Source organism: Pelodiscus sinensis, chromosome 4 (genome assembly GCF_052426305.1).
Source record: "Pelodiscus sinensis isolate ZL-2025 chromosome 4, ASM5242630v1, whole genome shotgun sequence".
Lineage (NCBI taxonomy): Eukaryota > Metazoa > Chordata > Testudines > Trionychidae > Pelodiscus > Pelodiscus sinensis.
This window is the reverse complement of record NC_143055.1, coordinates 79,655,186-79,668,670: the sequence shown is the minus strand read 5'-3', so window position 1 is coordinate 79,668,670 and position 13,485 is coordinate 79,655,186. Positions and strand designations below refer to the sequence as shown.

The 13,485-nt window shown below is 38.7% G+C and overlaps 1 protein-coding gene across 1 annotated transcript in view; it reads right to left on the bottom strand.

Moving 5' to 3' along the window:
• DCHS2 (dachsous cadherin-related 2) overlaps positions 1-13,485 on the bottom strand; it is a 199,798-nt gene that overhangs the window by 79,093 nt on the left and 107,220 nt on the right. The window contains exons 4-6 of the mRNA XM_025185469.3: positions 5,775-6,011; positions 1,687-2,703; positions 66-253 (exon numbers count right to left, since the gene is read on the bottom strand). Of these exons, the coding sequence (XP_025041254.3) occupies positions 66-253; positions 1,687-2,703; positions 5,775-6,011 (1,442 nt within the window). The remainder of the gene's footprint in view (positions 1-65; positions 254-1,686; positions 2,704-5,774; positions 6,012-13,485) is intronic.

Sequence of the window (13,485 nt, the reverse complement as noted above, 5' to 3'; positions counted from 1 at the left end):
CTCAAAACAAATCCTGTACCACTATGACTGACTGGATTAGAGTCACTGAAACAGTTACTACAAACCTTGATGGTCACTTCTTTTCCAGATGGAATTTGAGGAAAGTAAGGCTGATTATCATTGAGGTCAGCAACTAAGACATATGCCATTGTTGTGGCATTACGCCGTGGAGCACCATGGTCAGTTACTAGTACGATCAACTGGTGGTAGGTTTGCTGCTCATGGTCTAATGCAACCCAGTTTATAATTTCCCCTGTTGAACAAAGAAGATGAAAGAAAAAGGCACTGAGATTGTATTAACAAAATCCTAAAGTAAAATTATAGACATATACACTGCAGAGTATAAACGAACTGCTTGCATCATTTGATATGCCTACTATATAGAGTACTATTCCAGTTTATTAAACAACATTCTATAGAAACACTGAGTTAATCAAAGTTTATTTATATACCCCAGGGTTATATTCCACTCTTCACTGCACTTCGGATCCCACAAACTCATACAATGAAACAACATCAGCCAACTATGCAGGCTGGCTGTTTTAAAAGGAGCAGTCTGGTTTTCTCTGTAGGCTGGAGAACTTTTTAAAGTGCAGACTTTAACTGCTGGCCTTATCTTCACTGTGTTTCATGGTTAGGAAATTCTCAACAGAGACTCACTCTGGTGACCAGCAAATCTGATCTTCATCATACTCTAAGACTGGAGATCCCAGTGGGCAAATTTAATACAGGCTTCCGGACAGCTGTTCAACTGCATTCATGTTTTATCTGAGGATTTTTAGTATCTCCCCTGACCCTGTTTTTCAGATAGATGGACTTATAATACATTTTATAGAGCTTCTCTGTTACTTATCTCCCTCTGTTTACCTTTAAACTTTTATAAGATTATACAAAACTTTACTTTGAAATAGTAGTTTTCTTTAGAGATGCCACATTTCCAAAGTAGAAGGGCCCTTCAACCCCTTAGGTATACACCATTTTACATGGTGGAAACTTAGACTGCAGATCTGTGTTGAAAAGCTGTCTCTCACTAGTCAGTGTATTCACAGTACCAGTGTTTCTTAAAGGCCTCCCCTTCTGCATGTCTTTCAGTATTTTATTCTATACTGCTAAAATATACTGGAGATAATAGCTAATACTGAGAGCATTCTGGGATTCATTTTACAGTGCATAACTTTTCGAGGACAACGTGTTTTTTTGTGATACTACTGATATCTTCAATTCACAGTTTTAATATATAACTAATTAATATTTTAACGCATGTGCTTCCTTTAAAATGTCGCTATTCCTTTCATTCTTTCCTTATCGCTGATAATTTCCTTTCAATCTTACCTGACCAGTAGACAATTAAGAATTTTTTATATGATTTACTAAAGCAATTATTTAATACTCCTGAAATTTCTGAGATCAAAAACAAACTCATGAGTGAGTGAGTGAGTAAGCAAAGAAAAGCCATTACTGAGCTGAGAACAAAAGAAAAGAAACAAACCCTCTAGGTTATTCTACTCTTCATTGATTATTCCATCCCAGCTTTTTGCAGTTCTGAATTATGCATATTAATTATTCATATACCCTCCTGAAATAAGAGTTAATAGTTCCTGGACTTCACACATTACATTAATGCCTATAGAGTAACACTTCTTTCTAAAAGCAATAACAGGGAGATTATAACTCATAACATGCTACCTGTGTTAGAATTAATTTTGAAAAATTTTCCATCTGACAAAAGGAAATAGGAAAGCTGTCCATTTCTTCCTGAGTCTCTGTCAACTGCGGTGATGGTGCCAACCACACCTCGGGGAACAGGACTTTCCTCGACTTCAAAAAAATAAAGATCATGAATGAACATTGGAGAATTGTCATTTTCATCCAGGACATTAACTATTACCGAAGTACTTGCATTTTGCCCTGAGTTGTCCTCTGGGATGCTGACAAAGGCTCTAAAATTGTACATCTGTGTAAATTCATAGTTCAGATGCTTCCGGATGTAAATCCAGCCGGTGTCAGGATCAATTCCAAATGCAGCAGAATCTGCGCTAGGCTCCAGGGAGTACACTATCTGTAAGGCAGTGTGCTGTGAAATTTGTGTGTGGGCTTGTACTTGCAGAATTTTGGCATTCAGTGATGAAGTCTCACTGACTTCTACTTGATATACCAAGTTTTCAAAAATCAAGGTAGGGCCCATCTTTTGCTCTTCAACAATCACTTTCAGAATTAATAAAGAACTCAGTGGAGGAGTTCCATGATCTTCAGCTGTTATAGGCAGAGTGTATTCATGCTGCTTATTCGTGAACAGAGTCCTGATGAGAGATACCACCCCAAGGCTTGGGTCAATGTTAAATGCATCTGACTGCCTGTTTGCAATAGTATATTTGATTATCCCATTTAGCCCACTGTCTTTATCTTCTGCATGAGCAATGTACAGAGCTGTGCCAGGAACTGTATTATGTGGTATAGTTATCTTATCAGAGTCTGTAAGAAATACTGGAGGATTGTCATTGACATCAATCACAGATATATTGACCTGGGTGCTACTGTAGACAGGGGAGCTGCCCAACTGTGACTGGATAGTAAGTACAATAAGAGACTGAGCTTCATGGTCCAGATGCTTTTTGGTGAGAATGATACCAAACTGAGGGTCAATAGAGAATCTTCCATATGGATCACCAGAGGAAATTTTGTAAGAGATCACTTCTAAAGAATCTACAATTGGGGAAAAAAACAACCAATTTAAAAAAAACATGCAACTGATAATCTGAATGCTTAATTCAATATACTGTACAACATCTGTGAAGAATATGCTACAGTGTTGTTAGAATCAGCTGAACAACTATAACATTTTTACAGATGTTTTTTCTTTCCTGAGCTCTTTATGTTTCCCTGTTTATGTCCCTGGAGTGCTTCAATAAAATGAATACTATACAGGCTGCATCAGACTGCATATATTTTGTCCATTTATGAAATGCCTGACTTTCACTTCCTTCGTATGATAAACCTTTATAGAGAAAATGCTGCTGCTTTCTATTTTTTCCCCATTTTATAAAATATAGTAAAAACCTTTAATAATTATGTCATTTTAACAGAATAAATTTGTCTATGGGATCCACCATAGCTGAAACTGAAATACATGGCTATACATTAAGGCTATGTCTAGACTGGCATGCTTTTACGCAAATGCTTTTAACGGAAAAGTTTTTCCGTTAAAAGCATTTGCGGAAAAGAACATCTAGATTGGCATGGACGCTTTTCCGCAAAAGCACTTCTTGTGGAAAAGCGTCCGTGCCAATCTAGACGCGGTTTTGCGCAAGAAAGCCCCGATCACCATTTTCGCAATCGGGGCTTTTTTGTGCAAAACAATACCGCATTGTCTACACGGGCCCTCTTGCGCAAAAGCATTTGCACAAGAGGGCTTTTGCCCGAACGGGAGCAGCATAGTATTTCTGCAAGAACACTGACAATCTTACATGAGATCGTCAGTGTTCTTGTGGAAATTCAAGCGGCCAGTGTAGACAGCTGGCAAGTTTTTCCGCAAAAGCATTTGCTTTTGCGGAAAAACTTGCCAGTCTAGACACAGCCTAAAAGAATTGCATTTCACTGAGTTTCTCTAAATGCACAGTTATATTAAAGAACATTAAAGATTCCATTATAGTATGATTAGTAAGTATAATATTCTTTCCCATTCTTCTCCACCATTCCACAGAACATTCGCAGAGCCACTTGTTGGGCAAATCTGTAGTCCTGACAGGATACCTGTGGCCAATGCACTATCCTTCCATGGGGAAAAAGAGGGTGGATTCATGTACTCACAAATCTATGCAAAACCCTTATCCCTTGTTCTTTATATGAGGAACTCCATTACCAACATGGTATTTGAATTCCTTTTGCGAGATTCCTAAATCCCACCTCCACAATTTTCTGTAGAAGAGCCATACCAGTTAGGGTCTTCTGCAGCTATGAAGGATATAACAGGATTTGAGCTTTTTCCTCTCAGAAAATAAAGAATCAAATTAATTTAGAAAAACATTATAAGAACACCAGGATTTCTCCATTTAATTTGGGAAAACATTTTTCTAGATTCCCTCAAACAGTTTCACCTTACCATTGCTCTAATACACAGAATTGCTAACTTTTTCATAGTGTGGGCCAACCATTAACATAAAGATTGCCACAAGAATCTGGAAATGCATAATTGCACTGACCTCTTCTCTACCTACTTGGAACGTAACATCCACATTGCAACTAAAGCAACTGTTTATAAGAAAAAACAATAATGCACAGTATTCAATGCATTTTAACGGTCTTTTAGTGCAATTTAGCAACTGTAAATAATAAGGTGGAAGCAGTACTGCAAGTGACTTGCCAGCTCACCACTGATCACCAAGAAGTGCTCTGTGGACCATCATTATACAAAGGGAATTAAGTTTTAAACTTATACAAGCATTATGATTATGTAGTATTGTAATGGTGAACTGTCTTTTTAAGGCCTGCATAGCTGTGTTCTGAAGAGATGCCAACAGGCAGGTGCTAGGAATCATCTGACCCAGCTGGCCAGCATTAGGTCACTCATTATGATGATCATCAGGCAGGAATATAGATGAGGGTCTCAACTCTTGGAGGGGAGGTTCCAGGAAAGAGTTGGGAAAACACTCTTGGAAGACTACAAGGAGGTGAGGGGCTCTGTAAACTCACCTATCCTAGGTGGAGGCCCTGACTATTAAGAAGGCAAAGGGTCCCACAGACCACGTTAGAAACAGGACTATTACTTTGCATTCTCACACAATGTGTCCTTTTTTGTGTGTTATACACAGATCACCGAGGGAAGGGCTAAGAGTTAATCTGGGTGTGGCTGATTATTTTCCCTACAAGCATGTCTGACATTAACAAAACAATGAGTTAAAAAAGAAAAACATAAGAAACAACGAATAGTCTAGCAGCACCTTAAAGACTCACAAAACATGTAGATCAGGGGTGTCCAAACTTTTTTCAAAGAGGGCCAGATTTGATGAAGTGAACATGCATGAGGGCCGACCATTTTGCCTGACATTCTTTGAACCATTAAAATTAAATGCAAATTAACTATTTTATGCAAAGTTTATTGCAAACAGCATACTTTTCATTTCGTCACATGGATGACAAATCTAAACAGGTGTTAAATCACTCTGCCTTTCATATCTGAAGGCCAGATGAAAATAAAAATCCAGGAAGCTGAAATATATGTCAAGAACATTGTAAAGTACATTACATATTATTGGTAATAAAGGTTGTCTGTCAACTTTTAAGTTCAAAAAATATGAACAGGAACATAACACCAAGTATACATGTTGTGTCCAAATATATTTATAACTGATTTAGACCAACTGACATTAACTGAGATTTTACAACGTATTCATCTCAATACATATGGATTCGTTGGGGGCCATAAAAGATAGATATTGCCAAATTACCTGGGGGGCCGTATTAAACCGGAACACGGGCTGCAATTGGCCCGCGGGCCGGACTTTGGACATGCCTGATGTAGATGGTATCATGAGTTTTTGTGAGAAAAACCGAAAGTGGGTTGTCCCACAAAAGCTCATGATACCATCTACATATTTTGTGAGTCTTTAAGGTGCTGCTAGACAATTCGGGTTTTTTAAAGTTTTTTCAGTTAGAAACTAACTCAGCTACCCCTCCGTAGCTTTTAAAAAAGAAAGATAGTTTGCTTATGATTCTGTGCTAGTTACAATGAGAATATGTTGTAACTTGTCTGAATGCCACCTAAGTGGGCAACTTACTTAAAGGTTCCCTTGCTTTTACAGTTCCAACATGGCTGCCTTCAGGGACATCTTCCAGAACAGAAAAAGTATACCGTGACCTCTCAAATATTGCTGGTGCCAAAGTGATCTGGAAGATGTTTACTGTGACAGTTGCATTAACAACAGAGGTAAGACCTCCTCCATCCCGTGCGGAAACAGTGAAGAACACCATGGTATGATCCAAGTGACTGAGAGTTGTTATCAAGTAAATAATTCCTGAAAATATAGAAAAAAAATGAATAATGAAGACACTGCGTTCATGGAATCCTATTCCAAATTTTAGCAGAGCACTCCAAAATGGGGAAAGGGTGGAATTTAAGTATAGTGGGAGACAGACTAAGTCGGGGTGGGCAATAGTTTTTGCAGAGAGGCCACTTAATGAATTTTGCTATGTGGCCTCAAGCAGGCTACACTCGCGCTCCCAGGGGAGTGGGGTTTGGGGCAGAAGGTGCAGAATCTGGGGCCTATCCTCCCATCAGAGTTGTCTAGGGCCAGAGGCTTTGAATTAAAAACATAGAAAACAGCTGCTGGCTCCCAGCACTACCATTACTGAATTGCCCAGGAGCCACCAGGGTTGCTGCAGCTATTTAAAAGGCTTGTGGCACTGGCCTTTGCCAGGGTAGCGCCATGACCAAGAATCATGAGTCATTTAAATAGGACCCTGCTGCCTGAACCATCACCTGGAAATCTGGTGGCTCAGGCAGCAGGATATAAATAAAAGGTGGCCAGATACAGTCCACAGGCCAGATCAAAGTGTTAGATGGGCTGGATCTGGCCTCTGGGCCATCTCTTGCCCATGCCTGGACTAAGTAGTACATATTTCCTTATTTTGATTGCATTTGAAGTAAATCCAGAACTTCTTCAGTGATTTCAGCAGAGTAAATTTGAACTCAGAGAAGGATCAAGGAGATCAAAGTTTGACCAATAACATTAACAACTCTGGAAGTGAATTAGAGAAAATAACTTGATTAATGTTAAGAGATTAATCCCACTTCATTAACAAAAAAGTTAATGCCACTTCAGAACTGCAAAAATGGCATTCTGTTCACAAACATTCTCGAGTAATACCCCCAAACAAATGTAAGCCACAAAACCCGTGGAACCCATGTTTGGACATGACAACAATCACTTGTTGGCTGATCATAACTTAAGGGCATGGCATCTTTAACTAGAAATTTATGAAATCTGTTGAACTGGCCAAATATTACCAATTTACTATTTTCCTTAAACTAAAGAAAATAACTGCCATTTGAAGGGCAGCTGTCTCTGGGAGCAACATTCTTCAAAATAAATCAATTTTCAGCATTTAACTCAGATGAATGGGACTAATAGCACTAAATATATTTTATTTTGACTGCTCGAATAAGTATTTAATTACATGTATGATGCCTTTGTTAAATCTCCCATAATCTACATATAATTACAGAAACAACTTTTAACTTTAGCTGTGACAGGATCAGGTCAGAGGGTGGGAGTGAAGTGGGATTAATCTCTTACCAATTTTTCTTCTTACAAAAAAGTGTAAGAAGGAAAGTATGTGAGCCTTAGACTAAGTAGGTCTCATTTCCCTGCGTAAACTGGCAGGGGCTGGCCTAGAACCAGCAGGAACTTTCCAGAAGCAGTCTGGACAATCAGGCCAGTTAGAACACCTGGAGATAATAAGGAGTAGGGTTGCCAGATGTTTTCAACAAAAATACGGGACACACTTGACATTACATCACAATCTACATTACATCTTATTTAGAAAATACCGGACATTTATATCTTCTCATTTATATTTTCTCAATTTGTTTCCCAAACAGAAAGCTCAAATACTGGACTGTCTAGTTAAAAACCGGACACCTGGCAACTCTAATTAGGAGCCTTCCAAAGCAAATGGAGTCAGGCTAATTAGACCACCCGCAATCAAGAACCACTTGGGACTGGTTTAAAAGGGCTCTCTTTTGTTAATTAGGTGGCACATGAGGAGGAAGGAAAGAGTCGAAGTGCTGAGAGTGAGAAAGGTTTGGGTGAGAGCTGGGAGCTGCAAGGCAAGGAAGAGAGTGATAGAGGATCAGGAACCAGAGGGAACGTACTGGAAGGGATCCCAGTTTGGGGAAGTGGCACAGGGAAGTAGTTGTCTTAGGGTCCCTGGGCCAGAATCCAGAGTAACGGGAGGGCTTGGGTTCCCCCCCCCCCCCCCCCCCAGCCCTCCCCACACCACTACAGAGTCTGTCCCTGGATAGGGAGACCGGGACTACAGAGGAGTTTCACCACCACATTATGGACTAGCTTGTGATGAGTATGGCTAAATATGCTGTGAACCCTGCCTCTAGTAAAAAGAATGAGGCCATGTGTAGGGACACAGAGAGCCTCTGAGGCTGAAGGCTATCTTCCAGAAGCACAGGACCCATGGGCACAGCCACAGCTGTGCCAGAAGCACTACTTGCAATGTAAAAGACAGTAGCATGGGCATGCAGTCTTTTTTTGGGCTCTGCTTCCTCTTTACACAGTGAAAACTCCTACTGACATTAAAGAAAGTTTTTTCGAGTCAAGAGTTCAGAATCTCAGTAATAATGGTTATGTCTAAACATAATTTTCTATCAGACTTTCATAGAAGACTAGAGTGATTCTCTAAAATCAATACCTATAATTGTTTCATGAGATATTTCATGCTGACCATTCATCCTTTACAAGCATAGACATGATTTCTGAATTAATAAGCAACAATAAAAATAAAGGAATTAACTTTTAAAGTGTATGGGGGTGGTTAGTGTACACGACATGAATGGAAATACCAATAGATACAGGAAAGTGCACTATATACCATAGTATAAAAGAGCAAAAAATATTATCAGGATATGTTTGTTGCATCATGAATTGCATGCAGGCACATTGTGAGGCACAAGTGACCATATACCACCTGGAATAATGGCACAGTAATTATGTTTTAGAATGCTTTTCTGCTTTTGATTTGGATAGATGGCTTTAATTTTAAAAATGTTTTAAATGTATATATTATGTGTTATAACTTATAACATATCTTGTACATATTCTGCCTTAATTGTTAGTTTTAGTGGAGTTCAAGACCATAGATGAAACTCTCAAAAAAAATCACAAGTCTATTTCAGTTCAAATTTATTCATTTTTCCTATCACGATAATGATCTAGCTATGGGTAGAAGGAACCCCATTTCTGCTTATGTATGTCCTTAAATAAGTACAATTTGAACAAGAAAACTGCCCGGAGTCCAATTTAAGGATTTTTGAGGACATTATTCATTGAGATTAAATATGGATTTATTAAGGAAAACTTTGTTAATGCCAGAGTACTAGTAAGTGTATAAAGTACCTCAAATGACCCAACCAATGTAGCAGAGTAAATATGTACAGGGTTCTATATATAAATAAACATCTATTAGGAAGATCACCATATCCCAAAGCCCTTTGTGGAAACCAGTGGAGGCAATAAGACCTCTAGAAAAATAGGTGTGTTTTTTAAGTTGAGCACTGGCTTCATAATTTTCTGACTCACAAGAAGGATATATTAAGAATTATAACAGGAGTTCAAGACTGACACTCTCAATCTGGTGGTGCACTTCATCAAATACAAATGAAATGAGACTGAAGTCACACCACTTTAGAAGGATTAACTATGACATATTTGCTTGAAAAGGAGAGTCAAACTGAATCACTAATTTGGGACAATGCATTAAATGGAAGAATGGAAAACACTTAAAATTAGTTTAAATATTCAAATATACATATAATGAACTTTCCAATTACACTCTCAGTATATTATAACAAACTGTCTCTTGACATAATTAAAATATATTCTAAAGAATGCTCAGAATTAAGGAAGAATGATTTCTACTAGTAAAAGACGACACAAAATTAGCAAAGATACAGAGGGATTCAGAATTATTATTGCTCAGTTTCTAACTCTTTACCAGATGTCATTTCTAAGAAGGAGCCTTCTTCTCTTTTGACTTATTGTTTTCCTTCAGACCATGACTGCATTTTACAAACAGCTCAGCAAAATGTTATTTCAGGGACATCAACTTTGGGGATTTCCATAAATAATTAGAGCAGCTGCAGCTTGAAAGGGTATTTATCATTTTCCCCACAGGTTAAATGTATAAACATGGATTTTATATTTTTTCTAATATTGTCACTGTCAGCTCACATCGAATGAGCATGTGTATATATTTTTTAGTTTTGACTAATTCACTGTTGAGTATTTTTGTGTGGAATAAGCCAATGAATAGTTAAAGTCTCTTTCATTGTAGGTAAAGTTAGATGTAAGTGAATAATGAAAAGGTTCTGGAGAAAGTGTTAAATATTGAAATTTCCACTCTCTGGGGAAGAATTTAACTTTGGTACATCCCTGAACAAAGGGTGATGCCTAAAGTTGCTTCCTTCCAGAAGCATTGACAGGATTTTAAAACAGAAATACCTTGGAATGAAATTTTTATCTTCTAATCTATATCAGCAGCAAATTGTAGCTCAGCTGTACTGATCAGAAGATACAGGAGATGAAGCCCAGATTCTGCCCATTCCCCAGTCTTTTCCCTTCCCTTACCTGCTCCAGGAAAAGGAGACATAAAGGGGTATAACAGTATTCAACTACTCCTATCCACCTTGACCAGATCTGTGCAAAATATGACCCACAGGCTGGATCCAGTCCACCAAGCCACCAGATCTGGCCTGCAGTGGGGCTCTGGAAACAGGAGGCTGGCAATAGAAGACCTGGTACAGGGGGCTGGCACTGAGGGGTTCTGAGGATGAGAGGCTGGCACTGGGGGGGGGAGAGCTGGGTGCAGAGGACTCTGAAGTCAGTGGCTGGTGCTGGGGGATAGGGGAGTGGTGGGGAACTCTAGGGGTTAGGACTAGCACTGGGAGACTATTGGGACCGAGGCTTTTGGCAGACTGGTAACAGCACTGATTCAGGGGAAGTTAAGAGCACTGAAAGCATTTTTCTTCAGAGTTGCCTATGCCTGGAGAAAAGTGCAAAGTGCTATATCTATTTAAGAGATGCAGCATGTCTATGATGGTTGGTACTGAAGGAGAGCAAAATCATGGCCCTAGCTGCTCTCTGTCCCTTTACATCTTTCCTCGCTCCATGCTGAAGGGAATCAATTAGCAAGAAGTCCCCGTGCTACCATCAGTGCTGGCACTGCAATTCTAACAGGCCACAGAAGTTAGGGTGAAGCTTCATACTTCTTCCCCCACAATGTCAACCAACATAAGGGACAGGCAGAATCTAACCCTTGTGGACAGGCCATTCTTGTGATAATTACACAGCACTCATTATGGGCCTGATACTGCTGTTCTTACTCTTGTTGAACAGCACCTTACTGCGCAGGTTGTCTCACTAGTTTCAGTGGAATTTCTATGGAGTAAAGCACTATTTTTCAGGAGAAAGGGGAGAGAATAGTGCCCTAAATATAAATCTCTAAGACACTCTTTGGCTCTTATTCCTCACCATCATCTTGTGTTCCATTCCTTTTGGACATCAAACCATGAGAATGTTATGGAGATAGATTTCCAAAGCAGGCCCCCAGACAAGAGCACATTTTGCTGGTTTTGTTAATGCATGTCTACATATTTTTCCCACTTATTGCTTTGGGCAGTTACAGTCAACTTATTTCTCCATGGGCTCTTCAAGTAATCAAGTTCAAAATCTCAGATTAGAATGATACATTCAAATCATCCAAGAATAAAGGATGGTGTGGTGGAGGAAGCCCCCATGCTCCAGCAGAAAATATTTTGCTACAGCCTTTTTCCAACATAAAGCATTGACTTCCCTTTTACATCCTTATTTGCTGATGCATTAGCAGGGAGTGAGGTATCTTTGCCCATTTGTTCATTGGGTGGGGGATGTCAGGAGTGCAACCCCCTCTTTTCCACCTTTCACATCCCTACCAGAAACACAATCTGGGCAAGGCTGATACAGTTTCACAAGGCAGCAAGACAGCTTTTCTCATCCACATCATTTGGTCATTGTCTACAGCTATAAACTGCCATGTTTTGGAAACCAGCAACTTCTTTCGCTTGAAAAATGTCTTAAAATAAAACCTAACAAAAAAAGGAGAAACACTATAGTATCAATGCCCCTAAAAAAATCTTGGTTTCTGGCCAAAAAGTATTACTATTTATGCTTTCAGCTACCAGTAGCTAAATATGTTTTGTCGCTAGTTATCCATTGAAAGAGACAGAAATTGAGAATCTATTCTAACTGAACACACTGTTTTGTTTATAAGTTCACTTAATTATTTAATTAGCTCGCTATTTTTCCTCTTTGTTCACAGAATGTAAAGGAAATTCTCCACAAATAACCAAGATAGGAGTATTTAGCAGCAATCTTTCAGGTGAATTTGACTGCCATCGTGGCTTTAACCCAGACAGTATTTCTGTAGAAGATTCTTGGACTGATCTACTTATAAGAACTGACAGCTAACTCAGACAGTAAGCAGATGGCAGAAATGGTATGTATAGTACATTACCCAAATTCACCTTCAAATCTGGCAGCTTGAACCCATTACTTGATACTATGTAGGTCAATGCTCATCTTCCAATGACCTATTCAGAGTATGTTTTAACCTATCAGCAATGGGGCTTACGTACAGATTTGGCTGTTCAGTGTGACAGACCAGTTACTATGCTAGAGAAATTGGATAGTAAAAATGTGCAGAACAAGCAAACAGGAGGTGATTCCTTGACCAAAGACAATGATTACAAAATAGGATTCTTTGTGTAGCACTAAAAACATAGCTGCAGAGGAGAAGGAAGAGAAGGATAGTCCTTTATCTCACTTCTAGTTCATTTGACTCATGGCCTATTTTTGCTTCTCATATAATCTTTGAAAACCCAATTTAGCTTCCAGGTTTATCATTTCTTCTGCATTCAAAAATATGTGTTTTATTGAAGCTATTTTCTTGATAGCAACCATAAGAGCACACTGCAAAATACATTTTGTAAAGTACTAGCTTAATAACTATCAGGAAATAAAAGCTTTCTTGAAGGAATATACAATTTTGTTTTCATTCTATTTGCTATAAGAGAAATAGCTTTAACTTGAAATGATGTTTATAAAGCTTGGCAGTAAGGCCCTGTACCCACTGGCAGGACTATTTAATCACACATTTGAAAGGTCTATGTATTCTGCTGCTGTTATACCAGGCAATCCCTTATGTGCCAATCTCCAGTTAATCGTTTCCTTCCTAACCTACATGCCTATATGGAGAAAGCTTTCTACAACCTCTTCTGCCTGGGATTCTTGTGCTAAAATTATATTTTCTTTCTAATAAAAAAGCACACACATGTGGAAAATATCTAGATGTATAAAATTATAGGTATTGGAACAACAGGTGCTTAATTTATGGAAATCTGTATCAAAATGTTTTTGCTATGATAATAATTCAATATAAAAAATATGAAACTAGGAATAAAGAAAATGTCATTTTGATCTGACTAGTCTAACATGCTGTATACAAAAGGGGCCGGTACTTGGATGCTTAAAAAAGGAGTCAATATCCATCTATATATGTAGTCTAGACAGCAGCAGATTATTCCTTGAAACATGACACTATTTTAGGCTACTGATAAACCAGATATTATTCATCAATGCATTGCCATTCTAGTGGTACAAATTACAATGTTTCCAGCAAAGCAAGAGTAGGGATAATACAGGCAGTCCCTGGGTTACGTAC